General features: G+C 40.5%; 1 protein-coding gene across 5 annotated transcripts in view; it reads left to right on the forward strand.

Annotated features, from left to right (window-relative positions):
* Positions 1–16,602, forward strand: part of nhsa (Nance-Horan syndrome a (congenital cataracts and dental anomalies)) — a 71,912-nt gene extending 55,310 nt beyond the window's left edge. For all 5 annotated transcript variants that reach the window (XM_082524208.1, XM_082524206.1, XM_082524207.1 and 2 more), the window contains 8 exons: positions 1,342–1,494; positions 2,026–2,138; positions 3,821–3,883; positions 5,468–5,660; positions 7,863–7,994; positions 9,504–12,350; positions 13,138–13,261; positions 13,344–16,602. In XM_082524208.1, coding sequence (XP_082380334.1) covers positions 1,342–1,494; positions 2,026–2,138; positions 3,821–3,883; positions 5,468–5,660; positions 7,863–7,994; positions 9,504–12,350; positions 13,138–13,261; positions 13,344–13,968 — 4,250 coding nt within the window. In that variant the 3' untranslated portion in view covers positions 13,969–16,602. The remainder of the gene's footprint in view (positions 1–1,341; positions 1,495–2,025; positions 2,139–3,820; positions 3,884–5,467; positions 5,661–7,862; positions 7,995–9,503; positions 12,351–13,137; positions 13,262–13,343) is intronic.
* The last annotated feature ends 7,833 nt before the right edge of the window (positions 16,603–24,435 follow it).

Here is a 24,435-nt window from a genome sequence, read left to right on the forward strand (position 1 = left end):
TGTTCTCCCAACTAATAAAAAACCCTTCAGTGTTCATATGTAGAAGGAGATAACATTCAAAGCCACCACAAAGCAAAGCTCATCAGTTGCATTTGTTTCAGAAAATGTGGACGTCACACATTTTAACCACAAAAATGCCTGAATGAACGTCCAGTACAGTCGTGATGAAAGCTGCCTTTCCGTGATGCAGCCATCATGTCTCAATAAGGGTTACAAGAAGCATGACGAAATAATGGACTGATAGTAGCCATTGTCCTTTAAAGGAAATCCATGAACGATAAAAATCTGACTGTTAAAGTTATCAGATAACAGGTTGGATAAACTAGTGAAATATCAGCTAATTATGATGAAAAGCTGGTCTCTATAAAGTGACAGAATAAATTAACTAATTAATGACCCACCAGCCAATTCATTAGGTTTACCTGCTTGTTAATACAAGTATCTAATCATCCAATCACGTGGCACCAAATGAATGCATTCAGGCATGTAAACATTGTCAAGACAGCCTGCTGAAATTCAAACAGAGCATCAGAATGGGGAAGGACGGTGACTTTGTCTCTTAAATCCTCCGCAAACAATTTGGTTAGTTCTCTGGGTGACAGTGGCTTATTAATGGCCAGACTGCTTCAAGCTGAAGGCAATAGTAACTCAAATAACCAGTTGTTAAAAACAAGATATGCAGAAGAGCATCTCAAAGCTTGAAGGAGATGAGCTACAGCAGCAAAAGTTCACACCTGGTGCCTCTACAGTCAGTTAGGAACTTCAAGGTTCAAGGTTCTTTGTCACATGCATAGTTATACAAGTATAACACACAGTGAAATGTAGCCTGACACGCTCCTCGACATGTGCAAATATATATATATATATATACATACACTGGGTGAATGTGCAGTAGTAGCAGCAAGCAGGTGAATTCTGTACATTAATATGAATAGACATCTGACTATCTGACAACTTGACAACTTGAAACTGATGCTAAGATTTAAAGTGGCTTTTTCCAGACGATTGGAAAAACGTTGCTTCCCACAGAATAGCAAAACCAAGTGATTACTCATAGAGGTTCGTCTGATTGTTGGAGCTTTCTCTATTAATGGAAGGCTCATTCAATTGAGATCTTTTTGTGACCATTTCTCCTCACTAAACTTCCAATGTAAAGCAACACGTTTCAAACTATTACCTAGTCACATGGGTGTGGCTTAATTTGTGCTTCAGTGAGATGTTTTAGGATCATATAGATGCCCTTGTGCCTTATAAATGATGACACTGGATTGTCTGTGACCACACTGTTGAATTTCACTAGAAAAGGTTTGTCATTTTTAGCTATCTCTCTCTCCCTGACAGCGGTATCTAACCTGGATGTGGAGAGTAAGCTGACAGCACACTACCAAGCTCCCTGGCATCAGCAGAGGAACGTTTTCCATCCCTCTACGCGGCCAGAATGTGTGGAAGAGCTCCACAGGCAAGCCAAAACCAGCCTGTGGGCCCTGCACCGAGGTGAGGCCCTCAGGAGCACTCAGCTCCTCAGATTGCAACACAGGAGGGAAAGCTGCTCTCTGTCATGCCTAGTTAATAAACTGCTTCACTTTTCCCTTATGTGCCATTTAAAAACATTTCAGCTATAACATGCATCCTTCCAGGCAGGTCTGCAGCCTGTGTTTGGAGGCATCGTGCCCTCTAGTGGACATGTTGTGCAACTACAACGTAAATAACAAGCATGTTCAGAGGCCATTTTCACACAGACAGTCTATCTACAACTTAAAAAAACCATAAATAGTCAAGCATCAAAGAAGTGCACTTATGAATTCATCAAAATCACTTTAGTCATGCACTCTTAAGCACAACACTACACAATAATTCCTGGGTAAATTCAATGCAGAAAAAATGGCTGACCAAGGACTCATATCTAACCAGATTAATCTGACCCCGCAGGTCGGTCTGCATGTGACACCTCTCGACACTTATATTTTATTATCTCAGCGAACAAATACAATTGATCTTCAGTGTTTTACATCTTTTTTGCTGCAGATCACCAGAGGAGACGATCGGGCAGCAGGGAGCGGAGAGTTACCATCGCAATCTCGCCGGTGCCCCCAATGCCGATGTGTCCCCCCCCTCAGAGGGGAACAAATTTAACAACGGTGAGACGATTGTCCTCGACTTTGATCCAAACTGCTTTAAAAGATCTTCTTGATTTCAGTATGAAAATCACCAAGTCCAGTGACACCATCACTATAATTCATATTGATAGACACAGATGTGAAAAATAATCATCTTTTGATATTCAAATGTTGCTTCTATTGCATTTTAAAGGGAACTTAATCTGCTTTTATTTATTTTCTTACATATACCACACCAGTGGTCAGTGCTTTTACTACCCATGGCCATAGTTTCCAATAAAGAAGTCAGTGCGTATACAAGTAATCCCTGTGAGCCAACAGCTCAGACAAACACTCAGTTTAAGACAGTTTTTTTTTTCCAATCTTGGCTCTTGCTGACATCAGTAAGAGCAGATATTCCTTATATGATCTCAGGTCAGTCTCCTCTCTTTCCCAGACTGTAAACTAATGAAATGTCACTAGTTTACACCCGGTTGTGTTTTAGTAATGACGCTGTTATTTATAATATTCTAATATGCATTTTTATATAAATATTGTAGTTTTATTTTTAAATGTCAAGGTTATCTTCAGTACCAGTATATTATGGTACAGCTAAATGCTATAATAGCCTGTCCCAGATCACAGAAAAGGATCAGATGGAAAATCCATTCTGGAAAAACTGTGAAACAAATCTGTCCGTACCAGCACTGATGCAGAGCTTTCTTTCTGAACTGAGACACGTCAAGCACCGATATGAATGGTTTGAGGGTTGCGATGACATTACAGCACACACTGTGCTGTGACCATAACTGAGGCTCTGCTTGTGTAGTTAGCCTCCAACTGCATTCCCAGTCATAAATCATTCAGATGTGCCTTATATTTTCTCCTACTGTATTTGTTTAACTGTCCACTTATTGTGCTACAAAACACTAAGTTTCACTTACATCAGGGATCTCGAACTCCAGGACTCGAGCGCCGGTGTCCTGCAGGTTTTAGATCTCATCCAGGATCAACACACCTGAATCAAATGTCATGTCAAAGACATGTTGAGGAAGTCATTTAGCCATTTAAATCTGCTGTGTTGGATCAAGGACACATCTAAAACCTGCAGGATACCGTTGCCACCGCCATCACTGACACAGACTTTATGGCCTCTAAAACGGGACGGTTATCTCTCAATGCCTTGATTCTAAAAGACATCTTGTGCGCAATGAAGAGCAGCAAGCAGCATCTGAAAAAATGACCATTACACCTGTCCAAGCCTTCTGTCCGAGAAGGGGAGCCAATCAGAAGAAAGTTGGCTTGATGAAGGGAGGGAAAGGGAGTTAAAACAGTATAAGACAAATCAGAGTTTTCAAGAATCTTTTTAAAAATGTAGTTGGAAATGTGCATAATGATTTCCCTTTAAATAATATTTGTATGGTTTTTATTTCCTTTGATCAAAGGAGCCAGAGAGGCATTTTAGAGATGCAACGACACAGTTAGCACAGGTAAAGGGGACTGTGTTTGTCACGTGTGTGCTGCTTCATTCATGTTTTATTCATTTTTTCATCACCATAACTGGTTCAGCATCAGCTCACCAGCCTGCCTTGACCCAAATATTTCAGTGTTCATATTCCTCCCTAATGTTGTCTCTTATGTTTGTGTGTTGAAGATCTCCATGTTCATTCCTGCCATGTGCTTTTGTCCTTTTTTGTTTGTTTGTTTTTCACCCTGTAATTCAGTTCGAATCCACCAGCTCCTCCTCCCCTACCGAATGTTGCCACTTCTCTCCCTGGAGCAGAAAGGTATTGGTCCCTTCCCTCCCTCGCCGTCCTCCTATTCCTAACACCTTATTTCACATGTCCGCCCCGACTGACCTCTACTTATCTCTTTTTAAATGCATGCCCTCTCTCTTACTGGCAGTAGTAGCCATCCTGCTCCACCCGGTTGAGAGGGTGGGGTGATACTGAAGGGGAGCACCTCTTTAAAGTTTCACCCACACATCACATGTTTACATACTGTTGTTGTTGTTGTTTGAGTTCATATGAAGGGCTTGGAGTATGTGAGGAATGTGTATGTGGGCCACAATCACAGCCGCCCGGGTTTCTCTAATGATAGGGTCGGCTTCTCGAAACTTGCGCCTGTGATTACCCATGATCCCTCTGTGCTGTGGTTTCCCCACTGTACAGCTGACAGCCTCGTGTTTCTCTCTTGATTCTCTTTTCTTTTTTTAAACAAGTATCGTGCTTGATGCCCGTCGTGAGACAGGAATGAGCTTCAAACTCTGCCGCTCCTTTTTTATTTCCCCTCATCCCGTACGTGCCCACTCTTCCTCCTTTTTCTCAAATCCCTCGTCTCTTTCTCTCAGCCCGCTCATCCCTCCTCTCAGGCACTCCTGAAACCGTTCTCAAAACAAATCAGCTGTAAATGGTCTTCCTTTGATTTTTTTTTCCCTCCTAGTTGCGAGAAGTTTCCAAGGAAACCAGTTTCTTTTGTGGTCGGGGTTTTGTCAGGGTCTCATTGGTCTGCTGGGAACAGGGAGCACAAAGGCTCGAGGGTTGCCTTTAAATGGGGGTGGGAGGTTGTCGGGTTGTGGAGGTCGGAACCAGTTGAAACTGAGAATCACTCCCAGTTTCACATGTGTCTCTGTGTTGGAATCTCAAGGTAAGAAATTCATTTAGCATGCAGATATAAAGACAAGTGGCTCTGCAGAGTCTGAGGAGGCCCATGGTTGAGGAACGCTGCTGTGAAGTATTTCCTCTCAGAGATTTCTGGACACTTGTTATGATGCAGGAGACCCTCGGAAAAATTTTGGAATGTTGGAGCATGAGCTAAGAATTGAAGTTATAGTTTGTCATATCCTGTGAGTGAAGGAGGCATCATTTTATTTATTTGTAAAGTATCTGTCAAGACGTGTTCTGTAGTGTGTGTGTGTGTCAAACTTTTTATTAGCCTGAGGCTCGGACACAGTCGGGTTTCTGAACCTTAATTTTTGCATGACGTAGAGATTCTTTGAATGCTTCTTGTGCTTTCCATTCTCCCTTTTTTCCGAAGCATGCTGTTCATTTCCATGACTTAATGGTTTCTTTGCACTCCAACATTAAACTCAGCAGCTGGAAGGGCATGTGTATTGATTTACCTCTGTTCTGCCTGCAAAGAAGGGAGCACTGACTGCTGCAGATTATTAATAAGACACTAATCTCTTCATCTACTCTTCAGTTCTTTCCCAAATAAACACTTGGACAATACCAGTCTAATCCCTTACTTTAATCAGCACATTCCCCTTCCTGAAGCTGAGTTTGGTCACTTTCTAACTCCGCCAAACCATATTTCATGTAATGCTGGCCTAACCTTAACAATCTAACCATGCAAATATCCATCTGTTGCAGGCTGCGCCCTCTGACCCCGACTCTGACGGGGTGGCTCTAGGTCACCGGTCTAAGTTTCCCATCCCTAACATCCCCTCCACCCTGGACAAGCAGACTAACTGGTCTAAAGCTCTGCCGCTGCCCACTCCAGAAGAGAGAATGAAAAGCAATTCCCAAGTCATCACCTCATGTGTCATCCCCATTAATGTGACCGGTAAATTGAAATCACTGAATCTGATTGTTGTGACTGAACTAAGGTGTGGTGTGCAGTTGTCAGCAGTTGCAGCCACCTTTCTGGGTTTTTTTTTTCCCTGCATATAAACTTTTTTTCCTTTAGTGTTAAATAGGAATATTGATACCACTCAGACAACAAAGCAACAACCAGCTTATATTAAGTTTAGAATAAAGACTGGAAACAAGGAGCCAGCTTGCTTGACTTTGGAAGGTGAAAAAGCAAAGACGCACAGCGTAGAGGCAGCTCTGAAACATTGTAATTACAGCTCATATAATGTATTTTCAAATCTTTACAAAACCTGAAGTGTTTAAAAATAATTTTGTGATTTTTGGCAAAATGAAATTTAAGGCACCAGTCTTGCCATAAAAGTGTAAATTTACATTTTTCCTTTGCTCAAAAAAAAAAAAAAAGTGATATAAAGATTAGTTGGATTTATATACATTTTAGCAAAGCCAAGCTTATTGTTTAACCTTTGTTTTCAGTCATGCTAAAATAAACAAATCATCCCCTTTTTCAGGCTAATTAGCCATTATAGCAGTAGTTCTACATGCTGACCTTCCTATGTACCCATATTCGTTATAGGTCATGGGGGTGGTTGATTTGTACATAGTGCTAAGCTAGCTCTTTCCCTCTGTTTCTTCTGATTGCTAGAGCTGGCAAGCTAAGCTATCACTTTCCCATAGCTATATTTTTAGAGTAGCGACACAACTTGCTAACACTCAGTAAAAAAAAAAAAAAAAAAAAAAAAAAGGTATTTTAATATTTTTTACTTCTACCATAAGTTAGGGATTTACTAATTACTAATTAGCTAATCTAGTTAAAAGTTAGCAAAACTATTAACCTGACTGAAAGTAATGGAGCTGAAAAGCAGTAGTAAATAATGTAAACAGCTGTTATATTTTTTAGATAACACTGTTATAAATTAGCAACAAAAAAATGATTAATTGTTCAGCATAATTTATAAAAATTGGTAAATTCTAGTAAATTACAAGTAGTAAGTCCTAACAGTCAATCTGTTAGCAAATAGCTATAATCATTTTTAGCTAAATGGATTAACAGCTGAAAATATTAGATAATGCTATCCAAAAAAAGAAGAAGAAGAAATATTAGTTTAATATGTTGGCCATTTTTTTTAAGTTGGTGAGCAGTTAAACCTAAAGTTTTTATTTAAAAGGTGTTATCTACATAAGCTAAATTTATGGATTAACAGTTAAAACTGTTAACTAATGCTACTAACAACATTGTAAGCTAGGTTAATGGATAAACAGGACAGTATTTTGCTAAAAACTGTGATTAAACATTTGAAAATTATTTACTAAAAGTATATTAAACTGTTAAAAAAAACAAAAAACATAAATTGAAAACTAAAAGGGAGATGAAGTTAACTATATGTGCTCAAATGAACAATGTTTGGTTTTGGCTCTTCCTCATGATACTAACATTTTTGTTCACTGTCTAATTTTCTTGAAACAATGAAGTACCTGGAAGATATAAGGAAGTGTTGCAGTTCAATCACTACTAAACAAGCCACAATTAATGTTGCTCCAGTCACTCTCAATGTGCAAGTCATGCTTTGTGCCCAGTTAACTTTGTTTCTCATCCTTTGACGCTTTGTGCCTGCTGTTGCAAAGAGGCGAGATGCAATGACATGAATGCTGATTAGTTCTGTCCAGATTGTTGAAAAGGGCAGCCTGACGTTATTTACTCTCGCTCATTTTCACTCAAAAGGAGAGCTGTACAACAACACCGGCCGAGTCAGAGACAGTGGAGGGTAAAAAATGCACATTGTAAGCAAAGCACAGCAATCGCTATGGAGCTGAAAGCTCTGACCTGCAATCACATGACAGTAAATCATATAGAGAGGGAAAGCAGAACCCTGCACATCAGGAGTTCTCTTATGTGTACAAAACCCATCATCAGTACCATTTGTTTTCTGTCCTTTTCCAAAGTTTCTTACAATTACTGCTTTGTCATTACGTTAAGCAGTAAATAACTTACTACTTTGAGTTCTGTCAGATCTCTTTGCTCCACTCCTCACTGCTATTTTTGTGCAACACCTAAATTTGGTACGGCCGAGCGTCACCTTAAATGTTTCTTTATGTGACAGCGTGAGAGTTAAAGAAGGAATCTCTGCAGTCGCCACCAAACAAAGATTCCTCAGATGTGCTGTCTCCATTGCAGGGGTTGGCTTTGACAGAGATGCTAGTGTGCGTTGCTCGCTCGTTCACTCGCAGTCTTTGCTTCAGAGGAGACGGAAGCTGAGGAGACGGAGGACTGTTGCCGGCGTTCCGAGACAGGTGCAGCGAGACTTAGGTATGTTCCTTAAACTGACACATGCGAACACAAACTTGATTCAGTTTCGTTTTTCCTCTATTGTTTTATGTAGTTACTAGAACTAATAGTGAGTGTAGTGCACAAGCGCATATGTTACAATTATAAGGTATTTTTGAATACCAAATTCACATTGGCCAGTACTGCTTTCTGAACTAAATGCATAGTTAAATAGTATTTTTTTTTTTTAACTCAGATAATTACTAAAATACTATCTGGACTACTTTGACTATTGTTTGAATTATCCTGAAACAAATCCAAACTGCTCCTCAATTACTGTGCATAGTTGTGGTAATCTTGTCACATGCTTGCTTTGCTTGATTTTACCTAGTGGACCTTGTTAGCATTTATTTTTCACAACCTTTTCATAGTTGTGGGGTTTAAATGTTTCTCATGTTTGCTGAATGCCGTTTAATTCCACCACACAATTGGCCTAGTATCTGGTATTAAGTAGGATGGTTTTTTTTTTGCATTTTTGCATTTACTTGTGGCTGGCAAACAGCTTCCCCTGACTTAAAAAATACCAGAAGCTTATAATAAGAGGGAAAATGTTTATTTTAAGATTTTTTTAGACAGCACGATACCTACCTACTACACATTTATTCATCACTGTTGTTTTGGACTGAGTTAGTACCCAATTCAGACTTGTAGATGTATGTATTCTATTGAATACAGTGGTTCTCCAAAAAATACATTTAAAGAACTTCATATGGGTACTGTTTTCTTTCTACCAAACTACAGCTACCAAATTTAACTGTGTATTAAGAAGTGTGCATCTATCAGTGTTGCAAACTGTATTTAGTGGTTAACTATCCCTATAATATTTTCATTGGACCATCAACAGCAGAGTTGATGGAAAATAAGATGGGAAGATGCAAAGTGCCGGTTGGAACTCCCCCACCCCACTCATACTGCTCATTTCCAGCTCCATATTAGTTTTCTTGGACCATGCTTAGAGTAGCTTTGCGTGATTCACAGTTCAAAATAATGCTTGTTTATGTTTTTCTGGGCCTTAATGCAGGCCGTCCTGTCCAAAACAAGCTGTACAGGTCCTTCCACTGTATGGCTGAAATTATCATATTTGGCATATCCCTCTCAGTGACATCGTCACAAACCAAGAATAGAAAAACTGCCTGAAAGAGTATTTCAAGCATGTTTGACTCACAAGGATTACTTCTACATATATACTTGATTTTCTTATTTGAAACTTTGGCCATGTTTGATTTGAGCATCCACAATTGTAGCAGTTTATATATGACAGAACATAAAGACAAGCATTACAACAGACACAAATCCCTTGCAGTTTCTCTCAGGAAGGGCAAAAGTGTAAAGATCTGCCAAATCAAACGTGCAACCACCTCCTGTGGTGACACTTTGTGACAAGTGGAGCACCTGAAAGTATTTTTTTTATAACAGGTTACCTTTAAATACATGAAGAAAGACATTTGAATTTCTTATTCTTGTATTTTGTGTGCGTCTTGCTTCTCACAGATTCTGATGACTCTCCTGGCTCCAGAGAGCGGACAGTGATAGTTCACGCCAGTGCAGATATCACCCCTTCCATGCAAGAGTTTGCCAGCCATCTCAACACCAGAGACTCGGGTTGTCAGACAGAAGACTTTTTGATCTCAGGAGCACCATCTCGAAGGAGGATCAGGCTCCAGAGAGGCCAGGGAGTCTCCCTCTCCCTCTCACATTCTGCAGGAAACATCTCCTCCCTCCCTGAGACCTCGGACGCCATGTTCAGTGCCTCCGTTGGAGCACACCTGCGTTCTCGGAGTCTGCCCCGAGACACCAGCCGAATGTTGGACAACGGACATAACGACAGCGACGATGAGGAGGACCTTTCCCCCTTCGACACTGAGGGGTTTCTGACTGGCTCTAGGAAGTTGACTCTGAAGGATGAAGAGGAGAGTACTGATGACCAGGCCATGTCTGAACACCAGCTAGGAAGCCTTAAGTACAAGCAGCTGTCACAGAGTCCGGAGCGCAGCTGGATGGAACGGACCAGATCTCACCTGCCTAGAAAAGCTGACATGGGCAGCTGTGAGATCTCATCTAGCTCGGACACCTTCAGCAGCCCTATGCACTCCATCTCTGCTGCAGCAGTGCTGGGAGGCCAGATAGACCATAAGGAGGACCACCAGTCCTCCAGCGGGAACTGGAGCGGGAGCAGTTCCACATGCCCCTCCCAGACATCAGAAACAATCCCTCCTGCCGCATCTCCACCTCTGACCGGTTCCTCCCACTGTGACTCTGAGCTCTCTTTAAACGCTGCCACTCATACTAACGATGACCAGACAGGCTTCTTGCTGGACCACTATCAGGGCCTCAGGACCCAAAGAGCAGGCTCCTTCTCCTCCACAGCTATGGACATATTAGAAGAAGTTGGTGTCAGCAATCCCATCGAGGGGGAGTGGAGTTACCCCAATCCAGAGCCTCCGGGGTCACAGGGCTTCAGCCCCGAGCCAAGCAGAGAGGCTGAGAGCAGTCTGGGCTGCCCCAGTTTCACCAGTATGGCTACCTGTGAGAGCAGCTTCTCCGACAAACCACCGTCAGAGAAAGCAGACACCGTCTCGCACTACTCTGTGGACAACGAAGGTTACTACACCTCCATGCACTTTGACTGCGGCTTGAAAGGTAGCCAAAGCTTCACTTATAATAACTATGCACCCTCAGGCACTGACTGTGGCCTGTCAGACTCAAGTGGTCACATGACACTGGGAAGACGCTGCCTCTCCTTAAAAAAACCAAAGGTGAAGCCATCGCCACCTAAGAGGAGCTCCTCCTTAAGGAAAATATGCAGTGAGGGAAACATCCCTATTAAGAAAGAACCAAAGATTACATGTGGGCAGCAACTTCATCTGTCTGCAAAGGAGAGGAAACTGCAGCTGGCTTTGTCTGGCTCTCTGGCTCACACTGAAAACTCCTCACTGGTCAGAGAAACCCGGGTAGGCTGGGGGGTTGAGGGCTCAGCTGATCTACCCGACTTAGTCTCCACAGATACACATTCATTTAAGGATGAGGGGGTTTTGCAGTCAGACTATGCAGATCTGTGGCTCCTGAATGATTTGAAATCCACAGATCCTTACCGATCGTTGTCAAACTCCAGCACAGCTACAGGTACGACGGTTATTGAATGCATCAAGTCACAGGATAGCTCTGAGTCGCAGACGTCCCAGTCTGGCTCCAGAGCTACCACCCCTTCACTTCCATCAGTCGAGGAAGATTTCAAGCTCATATCCCCAGAGAAGTTGGCAGGCCTGGCAAGCCCATCCAGTGGCTACTCCAGTCAATCAGAAACACCCACCTCCTCATTTCCCTCTACCTTTTTCCCTGGGCCACTGTCTCCATCAAGTGGTAAAAGGAAGCCCAAAGTCCCAGAGAGGAAGTCCTCTCTCTCATCACTTTCACTTCAGTCACTGTCCTCTAGGGATGGTGCAACCTCAAAGAGAGATCTGGAGCTGCCAATTATCCCTCCCTCTCATCTCGACTTAAGTGCCCTTCACAGCGTCAACAACAAGGCGACAGCTTACAAGACCCAGATGCAAATCCTTCACCAAAACAAACAAAAAGCAGCAGTGTCAGCCAAGCCTATAGTACCTCACAACCCAGAGGTATTCAACGCCTATTGCCTGTCCATTACGCCCACGGTGCTGAACTCAGTACACCTCCGATCGATCAGTAAGGAGCAGCATGAAAATCACACCACTTCCAAATTCCAATATCCCACTGTGAACTCACCTAGCAAACTTTCCACTAGTAAATCTTTAGAGCTTAAGAGTCCCGCACTGTACAACTCACACCACCATCATCTTCACCTATCCTCAAAGGAGTCAGGTGTGTTTACCTCAAATGAAGAGCTTACAAGTGGAAGGTCAGCATGTGAGACTGAGACAAGGAACGAGCCGGAGCAAGAGGCTCCTGCAAAGTGTGTGACAACAGTCAGGCTCCAGTCAGACTCATGTTTGAACCAGAAAGGTCCAGAAGTCCCCGAACAAACCAGAAGTCAAGAAAGAGAGACCTGTAGAGAGCTGCCAGAAACACCTGCCTGCCTCGGAGACTTCAGCTCACAGTCTGAGACTTTACAGCAACAGCACTCTGAAGAAGAAGAAGAGGCGTATCCTCCTCCTCCTCCTCCTGTCCTACACAGTTCCCCCAATAGACCCAGCAGTCAGGATAAAGTGCCTGCTACTGACAGTCAGTTGGAGACGCTGCAAAGCAGTCCAATCAGCAATGAAGACAGCAAAGAAATGGATTCATTGGGCGAGTCATCCGAATGTATCTCACAGGAAAGCAAGGAGTCCATGCCAGACATGGAGGACTATTTTAGTAAAGGTAATGACTTAATGTCCTTGTGATCCCCTCCTCAACCCCAGTTTGTACTCAATGCAACTCTCTGCTCTGCACCTTTTTCTCCTGCTTTTTGCCTCTGTACTGTCTGTTGCAGTCATTAGCGCTGCCACAGCAATAAGGTCTGTCATCTCTGTGTGGAGTTTGCATGTTTTCTGTGTGCCTGTCTGGACTTCCTCCTGTGACACAAAGCTGTGTGTGTGTTTGGGTAACTGGTGATTCTGAATTACCTGTAGGTTTGGATGTGAGACTGTGTGGTTATCTGCCTCTCTCTGCTCCTGTGAGGGACTGGCAACCTGCTCAGGCTGATATGATGTACCCTTCATTTTGCTCTGTGACTGCTGGGGTAGACTGCAGCCCCTCTGAGACTGTAAGCTGGATAAACATTTAATAAAATGGGTGGATGGAGGTCAATTCTGCCTGTTTTTGTCCCTAAGTTCTTCCAATTGTGGGAATATTCTCTGAAATAGGATTTATGGCTCAAAAAATTGCTGACCCCTGTAAAGGATCATAGAGCTTGTTAATTGTGAATAAAAGTTCTAGGATGGAGGTGCAAGATAAATTTTAAGGGTGCGGAAACGATCTTTTTTATGTATGTAAACTGAATCTCTTCTGTAATTTTACTTATACAAAAGCTGCTGAAACTTGATATATCTAATAATTGAATGAGCTTTTTGAACAAAACAAATTATGAAAAATTGCTAAATGGTTGGTTAGTGTGGAATATACAGGATGCAGTATATTCATATGTGTGAAATGTTCCTGTTAACAGACTCCACTCTCAGTGACAGCACTCTGTCCTCAGTGCATGATGAGTCAAGGCCAGAGGATGACACCGTGTTTCTGTCCCCCACTAAGTCTCGCACCACTGAGGATTTATTCGCTATGATACACAGGTTAGTATCTTAGATAGATAGGATTTTGTTTGTGTATACTCAAAATGTACAGAAATTCTTTAATCAATGTGGTCTTCTTCAGGTCTAAAAGGAAAGTGTTGGGGAGAAAAGACTCTGCCGAGTTGGGTGTGAGGAATCGCCTCGGTGGCGCTTCGGGGAACACGCCACCTAACAGCACTGCAAGCTCCCCTATCTCTGTGGCATCACCTTCCTCCGCTGTGACCCCACCTGGCCTCCACAGAGTCCCCGGTCCCATCTACAGGAACGCAAAAAAGTCCAGCACCTCCAACGAGGAGTTCAAACTACTGCTGCTTAAGAAAGGAAGCCGCTCCGACACTAGTTACCGCATGTCAGCTACAGAGATCCTCAAGAGTCCCATCACCCCTAAATCACTTGGAGACACTCTAATGGAGTCACCCATACACCCCGACGACAACACCTTCCCTCAGCAGCAGCCCCAATCAGGACAAGACCACCTTTCCAGCCCCTACTTGAAAACCAACGCAGAGGGCTTTTCACCGAAATCCTTCCATACATCTGCGGCCTCAAGGCAGGGACGCTCCAGGATCCCACCACCTGCCAACAGCAGCCGCTACAGCATGCGCAGCAGGCTGTACTCAACGCCCATGCAGGCCATCTCTGAGGGTGAGACAGAGAACTCGGATGGGAGCCCTCATGACGACCACTCATCGCAGGGCTCCACATAAAAAAAAAGCAATAATTAAGTAATTTTATTAGTTTACAGCAAACAGACAAACAAAAAAAGATGGACCAGAATGAGGAGAGAAGGAGAGAAAATTAGACGAACGTGAACATTTTTTAAAGAAAATCATAAATTTAGTAATTGATGGTGTTTTATACAGACTGCATTTCTAAGAAAACATCTTTATGAAATGAACAGTTGGCTCTTGTTTTGCGTCTGCATTATATGGAAAAATATGATTTACAAACCGGAAAATCTTCTCAGTTCTAAATTTAAACGGGGACCTATTTTTCTTTTCTTTATTTTCTATCATATATGTATGGAATTTTGACTTATTAACTCAAAATTTTAAGAAAAGTAACTCCAAATTTAGAGTTAGCTTTGCCAATCCGTAATCTACGTGAATGACGTCATTTTCTTGTTAACCAGAAGGATATGGCGAGTTACTAACTCAAAATTTTGAAGAAAAGTAAGTCAAAATGTTAAGTTACTTTTTGAGAAGGATAACTCGAAATTTGGAGTTATGAATACTTTTTTTTTTGTGGCGGAAACAGGCTTCCATATATATGTGATGCTCATAGCAACACATGGCCAGAGTTCAAGGTATAATAATGAGGTCAGTGCACCTAAAAGTAATCTTTTTTGACCTAAAACTCTGTCAGAATTAATGGAGATCCCCAGTATGGTCAGAGGCGGTACCATCCCATATAAAATAAATAAGCATTATTATGAACTGTGAATCACTCTAAGCTACTCTAGAGTCTGCAAATAAAAGTATGGAGCTGGAAATGAGTTTAATAGCTGTTCTGTTAGTTTAAGGCACATTTCCCAAAGTCTTGTAGACCCAACCCAACAACGTAACGTTTTTAGAAATAAGCAAGAGAAGTTGATCTGTTATAATTAACCGTATGTATTCTGTGAATACAATTAGACGGACATTTCCTCTAACCAGTTACATCGAATGATTTTAATACCCTCAAAATGAACATCAGAATTGACAAATGTCAACATTCAGTCCCTATTCATATTTCCTGTAAACAGAATTGATACTATGTATATTTTACTCAGTTTGTCATATACTAAATTATATCAAAGCTTATTATTAGAATATTTTAACATACTGTACATATAGCAAGAAATGGTAGACGTAATTATTGGTGAGACAGGAAGTGTCAAAGCCGAGCACTAACTTGACAATCTCGTGAGACAAGAAAGGAGCAGGTGTTAACATGGGACATGAAAAAGTGATCAAAAAGTTCGAGGCAGGGAACTCGGAGAGCTGGAAAAGAATGCTGAAGTCATAAAGAAAAACTTACCAATGGTCATTTCTGGTTTGCTGACATGATGTGTTTATGCATTGTCGAAAGAGGCAAGTGGAAAGTACTCAGAGGATCAAATATGCCTTATTTTATCCAACAGGAGAAAATATGTGATGAAGCAGCTGAGGTCACAGCAAGTTGAGTGTTTTTGTGAGATTTTTGATTGTATGGTTAAATATGGAGCCGGGTTATTAAGTCTCTTGAAAAGAGAAATGTCTGGATTTGGCATTTTCTGCCCCTCAATATTCAAAAAAATATAACTTCTATATTTTCTGTCTCAAACCAATCTAAATATATTTATTTTTATAACATACACAAAAAACCTTTGATCAAAAATATGCAATGAAGTGCTGGAATTTTTATTTTTTATTCACATACTTATTTTGTTCATAAGAGATGTGTTTTAGATCTTATACGAGAAACTGGTTACAGAGACAAATTGGAAACTTAATTATAAAATTTCATTAAAAATGTAATTAAATGCCAAAAATATAAATGTAAGGTTTTGGTTGTAACCCTGGTATATTTTAGTCCCATGTATTCACCATAATTTTATAAGTACATGGAGCTTATTGGAGTGATGGTACTCAAACATTATGCAAAACTGGCAGAAGCCTTGTTCTTCCCTGTAGGTATGCTGTCAATACCCTTTTAATTTTCATATTAATAACACTATATAACAGGGTACACAATGAGTTAAGTCTGTGAACCTTCATTCCAACTTTTTTGTTTTTTTCCTGCACTGACAAAATGATGTTTGTGAAGTTTTTTTGTCTCTTGCTGTACCTGGAGATATTTATAGATGTGTACATGCAGCTGTTTCCCTTAATAATATTCACACCCCGAGGATGCTTTAGGAGTGAAGTACAGGAATGCTTCTACCAAAGGCTAAAAACACGTGGTGGCATTGAACTGTTGTCGTTTACTTGACTGAAATGTTCTTGAAAACAAACCAATAATAAAGAACTAAACTTACGGTACTAGATGCATTTCATCTAGATACAGACCAACCTCTGTATACAGTACTTGTAGGTTTTAGTGGGGGTTTTTGTACAAACTTGTAAATTAAATAACGTTTTAGAATTGTTACAAAGGTTGTTGAATTGCTTCTTATGTAAAATAAAAAAACATGTTTTTAAAGTTTACATTAATTTCAGACCTTTGTATATTTTTGAGCTGTGGAACACGTTGTCTTGTATTTATTTTTTAGTAAGCATTCTTGAAATCCCATAGTAAATCCTATCAAAGCCAACTGCTAGCACAACAGGCTGCTTAGCAAATGTGTATAAAAAGATGAATAAATGTGACTGCTTTGAAAATGTCTCATGTATCTTTAATTTCTGGCTACTTCAGATCAAAATACCAACCTTTCTTCACGTGTTGCACTCTTACAACACAGCCTGTCTGATAGACTCACGAGCCCCTTCGTCATTAATACATCATGTTGAGATATTTTTATAACACATTTCTATTCGACTTTGCATTAGGGTTAGGGTTAGATATAGTTACCTACTCTTTGGATGTTTAATGCCCGTTTATCCATACCATTAGTTATTTACAGTATTTCATAAAAGTGAGTACACCAGTCCGTGAGTCGTTTGGTACCGGGCCGCAAGAGTTGAGGCTCAGGTGTGAAATTTATGTTTTTCAGGGTTTTTATTGTTATTTTTTATAGTTTTTATCGTTAACTCGGTTTCCCTGGGTCTTTTCCCGTGTGTTATGAATAAATTTTCTTTTTTTTTTTGTACCAGTACTGGTTTTATTTTGTTCTATTTATCCATGACACTGTAAAGGTCTGCCCGTGAAAATATTGTCGGACATAAACCGGTCCGTGACGCACAAAAGGTTTGCTGGTATTTTTGAAATCTTTTATTTTTAATCAAATGTTTATCTTGCTATTTATGTCAAACATTAATCTATACTGTCAGCAATTTCTGCCATACACACCTATAGAAGTCACACATACACCTAAAATATATATATTTTTATTTATAATATAGGTATATATTTTAGCTGTTTGTCCCTTGTGTTTAGCTAAATACTTAATTAGCTTCTCTTCACTGTTAGCCAAAAATATCAGCTGCTAGCCATTTAAACCTAATACATTTTAATATTTTATCACTATTTATAGCTAAATAGTTCAACTTTTTATCCATTAAGCCAAGCTAGCATTTTTAAAAATTATTTTTGTCTAGTTTATTCACAGTTTTAGCTTGTTTTTAGGGAACTGTTAGCTTTCAACTGCTAGTCATACTTTCTGTCAGGGCAAGCAAGGCATCTATTTCTATATTATCAGTATTATCTAAATGTAATGTAAAAACCTCCCAAAGTGAAAGCCTCTTCTTGCATTTCAAACACTTTTGACATAAAGCAGTTCCCCTGCTTACATCCGTCTTTTAAATTACTGCCATCTGTGGCCCCAAGCTTGCTTCTGATTCTACTGGAACCACCAGTCTATGATGGTTATGCCCATGTACCATCAGTAAAGCCTTAAGGTGGGTGAGCTATGAGACCTGCAGCTGGTTGTTTATGTAAATCTACGTGGTGCCTGACAATGAAAGGTAAAAAGAAAGACCTCCTAGTAAATAACTTGCGTGCTTCTATAGCCAAATATAAACAGTTGGGATGAAAGTTAGCTCAAGCCACAACTTCCAAGCTAGCAAGACGTATCTGTTCATGCTAGCATTAACAGTGCCTATACACATACGCAGCACACACATACCGCATATTCACAGCATGCAGTAAAGACAGGCATAATTATGACAAAAATGAACTTAAAACACACTCAGAAACATCAGGGTAGATAAAGGTATAATTAATGTTGGAAAAACATTATGCCTACCTCTTTCACAGGGGAATTGTAGAAAAAGGGAGAGGCCAAACAGGTACCCCAAATTTATAGGGTTGCACCATAGAAGAAGAACAGGATGGGGAGGGGTTCTAACTGATAATGAAGATAACTACAGGCTTGGAGGTCCTAAAAGTCAGTTATACCAGGAACAGTGTAGGGTTTAGAACACATTTTGTGTAATTATAACAAAATATAATTTATGACCCGGTTACATTTACACTTTTATGGTAATTGTGGACAAATCTCTGGTCTTTCAGGGAAACTGTTGGGAGACTAGCATGTTAGACAAGCTGCCATGGGATTTTCTTTCACAGCTCTGAGATTAGTTGCCATCTGCCATCAGACCCACTCAAAGTGTTTTTGAAATGCCTTCAGTGTATCTGACAGTTCATAACACCTATGTAGGACAAATGGCTTTTTATCTAGTTGAAGTGAAGACAAATACATTTTGTTATAAAAGTAAAAAAGCACTGCAGAGTTTGACTATAACAGTGTCTAACTGTCTTCATATCCAAAACACATGTTTGGCTTTTAAAACCAAATGCATATTTTAGATGACTTGAAGCTTCTATACTTTATGTTTTTTGCTATGTTTGCCTTTGCTTCTTAACTGCAATGTTGGGCACCAATATGAGCTCACCTGTTTCAGCAGGTAAGCCATGTTCTGAAGGCTTTAGATCCAGGGCTGAAGTTCTCCTCAGACCATTTTCTGTCACCCATCATTACTTTCTCCCCACTTTCTCATCTACCCTCAGGACATTTTTTTGCATGTCCAGTAAATGTGCCAACTTCTAGACTTCATGAGGTCTAAAAGAATGACAAGGCTATATTTTACATATTTGCCTCCAGGTTTTACATATAGAACGGTGCACAGGGCACTGTTAGCATTGTTGCCTCACAGCAAGAAGGTCCTGAGTTCAATTCCACCATCAGGCCAAGGTCTTTCTATGTGGAGTTTACATGTTCTCCCCATGTTTGCGTGGGTTCTCTCTGGGTACTCTGGCTTCCTCCCACAGTCCAAAGACATGCAAATGGTTGTCTGTGTCTATGTGTTTGCCCTGTGACAGACTGGTGACCTGTCCAGGTTGTAGGGATAGGCTCCAGCCTCTTTCCTGATATCTTTGAACCAGATTGCTGAAATCTGGGTTCATCACTCCATAGGACATAGTGCCACAAAGTTTCAGTTTAGTTCTTTTGCTGAAACCATTTCTGATGAGTCTTCAGTGAGCAGATGGATTCACTGAAGGGCCAGATGCATCTCTCACGTCTTTTCTAGATTTAAAAAAAAAAATCTTACAGACACGACTTTCAGATAGTGTTCATGTGCTGTATATAGCTTTTTAGGTCGGACACTTATTTGGAGCATCACTTGTCCAATTTCCTCAAATTGTTTAAAAACATACTACTTGATGTCATTTTTATGCTTAAATTATTCATAGAGTCTGAAACTGGTCAAGTGCAAGAAGTGTACTGAAAATGAGTGGAGAATGGAGCCAATGTTCAAAGAATGACCTGTAAAGACTTTCAGCAATCCCAGAGAAGTAGACCTTTTTAAAAATAAATAAATAAAAGAAAGTCTCTATCCTTAGAAGCAAAATATAAAGAAATGAAGGTTGGCTCAAGGGTTTTGCACACTACTGTATATCTCAGGATAAACCTCTTTAAGCATATCATCGTTTTTTAAAGAACAATGCAAAACATCTCAAAACAAGATAAAGGGAAAAAAATCAGCCTTTGACATAGCAATAAATTTTACAAATCTATTAAATGAATTAATGAATAAGAAATAAAGGAAGCAAAATGATAAAGCATGCTTGAAAAAGAAAAGTGATGACAGGGAGATCATATTTAAAAGCAGCTTATTTCAGTAAGAGGGAGCTTTTTCCAGCTTCCTTTGAATTGCCAGTAAAAAGGATCTGATCAGAGCTTCTTACACAATTTGAAGAATGAGAAAAAAATAGTTTCAGATGATACGGACAGTTAAAACATTAAAAAATAAACTGATATCAGTGTTGTTGTGATATATCAAGAAATAATGCACTACTGTCCTTTTCAAAATAGGAATCGGACTGAATCCCTGGCGTCTAGAAGCTGGCTGTAGAGGTGGTAAAGCAGGCAGAGATCTGAAGACCTGGAGGTGGAGCAGGAATGGGAGTCTGAAAAGCAGAATAACAACAACATACATTTAATATACATAAAACTGAAGCTGATTGGTTTCTAGAAAGTGGGAAAGAATCTTATTGGAGCAGAGCATTTCCACAGCATGTCTTTCATCCTGTCTTCCTTCTCTCACCCCAACCGGTCGCACCAGATGGCCACTCCTCCCTGAGCCTGGTTCTGCCGGAGGTTTCTTCCTGTAAAAGGGAGTTTTTCCTTCCCACTGTCGCCGAAGTGCTTGCTCATAGGCGGCCATATGATTATTGGGATTTTCTCTGTATGTATTATTGTAGGGTCTACCTTACAATATAAAGCGCCTTGAGTCAACTGTTGTTGTGATTTGGTGCTATATAAATAAAATTGAATTGAATTGGATGTCGATGACGAGACTGAGTATTATGGCGTGGGAAAGTGAAACTGATGACAAGAATGGAATAGTGGCTTTATTTCATTGCATACTAAATAATAAAGCAGCACAGATTTGTCGTGATCCTAATTCTGATTTTGATTTTTGAACCTTTTGGGTTGTTTGCTTTCCCTGTTGGTTGTCCTTCTGTGTTAGCCCTGCGATAGACTGGTGACCTGTCGTGGGTGTTGGCCTCTGACAGCTGGGATAGGCTCTATCCCAGCTGTCAGACTGATAGATGGATGGCTTGTTATAATTTAATCTTATTTTGGAGTCTAATTTGTTCCCTCAGTGTTCCCTGTCTCATCCTCTTGTGTCAGCTCCACTATGTTAAGTTCATTCATGTGTCAAGTCTAATCTGATTTATTCTAATCAGATTTGACTTTTGATTCTATAGACAGAATTAAATCAAAGCTAATTTATGTAATTCTTAAAAGAAATACCCAGATAAGTGACCATAGGCCTTTCAAGATGAATAACCAAGTGCCTAGCCTGCAAGTGTCTTTATCTCCATTTCTACTCTCATCATGACCTGTGTCAGGTGTGGTCTGGACTGTGTGAATAGTGCATTCTAGGGGTTTATTTGAGATGAACACTAGAGGGAGTTCTTCATCTGAGTCCACAGCAGGATGTTCTCTGGGTAATTCAATGCAAATTGAGTGTAAATTTCACGTAGGCCTCTTTGTGTCCCATCTGTGATTATTTTAAACATCTGAATGGGTCTGCACATGTTTCCCTATGTATGACAGATTCAGCTCTTAGCTGCAGTTCCTAACAGGCCATATCTCCATATGTTTTGTCACTTCCATGGTCATGAGCCAGCTCCACACTCAGAGCTTTAAGTTCCTTTGTTGCTCTGGCTAATGTCAGACGGGCCCGTGACGGACAAAAACGACTTGTTCTCGGTCACTGCGCGTCAGCTGAGCTGAGATTGTGAGTGAAGGATTTTTTTTTTTTTTAAAAGGTAAACAAAGCCTTGGACTGTTTGGGTGCCCATCAAAGGGCATGCTGACCAAGACCTCGATTAACGCTGGAGACATGATGGCTTGGCGTGACTGGTGTGGGGAGAAATCGAGTATTTTTGTTCTCAAGGGAAATGTGTGGGATGTGTCACAATGTCACTGAATAGCGTGAGCAGAATAAGACAATTTTTTTGGTTAGACAGCATCTCTCCATGAGGAACTGACCTTCGAGCTTTTATGTCTGACTAAAGTCTGAGATCTCTCACTGTCTTTATGCTGAACATCAGGCTTTGTGTCATTATTTGCCCTCTGGTTCTACAGACAGTACAGTAGACACTGTACACGGCTCAAAAAGAAAATGCCAGCCCAGAATGCTTTTTTTTTTTTTTTAAATCTTTGTTTAATTATGAAGAGAGAGGACAAAGGCAAGCAAAGACCTCCAAAAGAACATACACGCATTTACAGCTCACTGCAAATGTAAGAGACTGTGTGAAGATTCAGACATTAATAGACAAATAAGGAAGCCCCTGGCCTAATAGTTTATTGTAAAAGGAAGGCATTTTTTTTATTCATTTAACACAAATATATTATTTTAAACTGACTTTTTGAGATTTACATAATAGATATTTGTAGTTTTATCGTGCAGCAGTATTTGTGTAAATACCCTGCTGTAAAAAAGATATCTGTCTCTGTAAAGGTGTCGTCAGATAGGAACTGAAGCACCAACTGTGCAAATGTATGCTGTAAGCAGCTGCCAGTAGTTTTAAATTTTATCTTCCTCATAAACCTGGTTCATAAAGCAGTCAGGTTTGCATAACTTTTCCACAGAAGCATTTACATGTTATATAGATGATTATTTTCATGCAGCCTCTTTGTGCATTACATCTGAATGCATCTAGTGCATAGACACTGTAAAAGATGGACATAGCTGCCATGATGTCACCCAGTGGTTAGTGAAGTCTTGTTATGAAATCTCGAGTCGAGGGGTTTTACAACCTTTGTGTCTGGAAACTGGACATGACGTTGTCTATTTGTACCTGGAAGCTACATCCATCGTTTATTCTACATATGATCAATCTTCAATTTTATGGTAACTTGGAAGTGCCGTATACTGCACTGCCTCAGTAGCTCGAGAAAAGCATATTTTAGCTAATCCGGAACTCAAAATCTATGCTAATCCTAACCCTAAAGGGAGTGGCATGACTGTGCTTTGGTTCTATGACAAGACTTCAAAACCTATTTTGCAGTCAAAATATATGCAGTACCCAGCAATGCTGAGTACTCCTGTCTGTGTTTGTGCTGCTGTCAGTGCTTTCCTTTAGACTCTGCCCTGGAGAACTTTCTTGCAGTCAAATGAAATCATCTAATCTCACCAGCGTCAGCTTGTGCTTTTTTTCTTGATCTGTAACAATTGTTGTTTTTCACTGACGCTTTCTTCTCCAAACCAACCTTTCAACCAATCAGTGTTCTGCCTAAGCATAACATCTTCAGCATCCAGCTACACCCTATTTTTTAGGGTTGCACGTCTGTATTTGTTGCAGACCCATTATCCTACAGTCTGCATAACCAAATACCTATACAAACAGACACAAACGCAGTATCATAAATTCATTTTAACTCTAGATGGGGCACCAATAGCTTGGCGAAAGTAAAGAGCTTGGCTGCTTTCACTCAGACCTTAGCTGCAGTTATTAGCATGTCATATCCCTTCACAGTCTTTGTTTTAAGTCCTTTTGTTGCTCTGCGAAATATGTGAAAACTGTCATAATGGAGAAAATGCCTTGTTCGCAATCAGCGCTTGGACAGCACACGACTTGTAGTTATATAGTATGTATATAACTGCAACCAATGTAGGCAGATAATTTTTAAAAACATATCCAGCCTTTGTTTGGGATTATAATTGTGTATACTTGTAATGAGGTATGTTGAGGCATATTTTTCTAGTATGATCTACACAGAAACTTGAAGAAAAATACCCCAAAGATGTTTCCTTCAGATGGCGAACTCTCTTATATTCATTGTTCCAGCTTTGGTACTGATAGGAGAGCTACAGCATGTGAACAACACATTCATCTCATGTGAGTAACACTGACTGCAGACAGAAGGGGGGAGAGGGCACATCGAGGAGGTAACCACACCAAAGTCACCATCATGCCACCAGGGTACATTGTGAGGCTCATTAAAGTGCATTAAACAACATCCCTGCGGAACAATGAGAGGCCCTGGGGCCCTAAGGCAGAGCCCGAGGCTGGCTGGGACTGATATGGAGACCCAGGGGATCCTGTTCATCCAGGCCTGTCACTACCAGACTCATCTACAGCTGCCAAACTCCATTCTCCTCTGATTCTGTCATCAGCCAGTCAGCAGGCGAATACTGTCTGGAGCTAAAAGAAAGGATAAAACACAAGCCTGTCAGCACTCAGAAAACATGCTGCTGTTCCTATTTGGCTCCTAAATTGTATCTATGGGAAGATTGTGTGGGTTCATGTACAAGCCATGGTACATTGTACGTTTATGATCAAGGTACCACAAATTCAGTCATGTCTGTATTTGCTGTTTTTCTTGCCTTGTTATTAAAAAAGTAGATTATTATAAACAGTGCTCTCTGTATATTATCAGACATGTACTCGCCTAAATTTCCTGCAAGGTCCCCAGAATTTTCCAGTAAAAACTAAAGTGGATTCATTTAATTGGGAGTGTACTAACCTAGTATCATTTTTCAATATATTGTTTTGGTTGTTGTTCTTTGTTTTGAGCACCATTAGCACAGATGAAA

This window comes from Aulonocara stuartgranti (assembly GCF_965226115.1).
Source record: "Aulonocara stuartgranti genome assembly, chromosome: 23".
Classification (NCBI taxonomy): Eukaryota; Metazoa; Chordata; class Actinopteri; order Cichliformes; family Cichlidae; genus Aulonocara; species Aulonocara stuartgranti.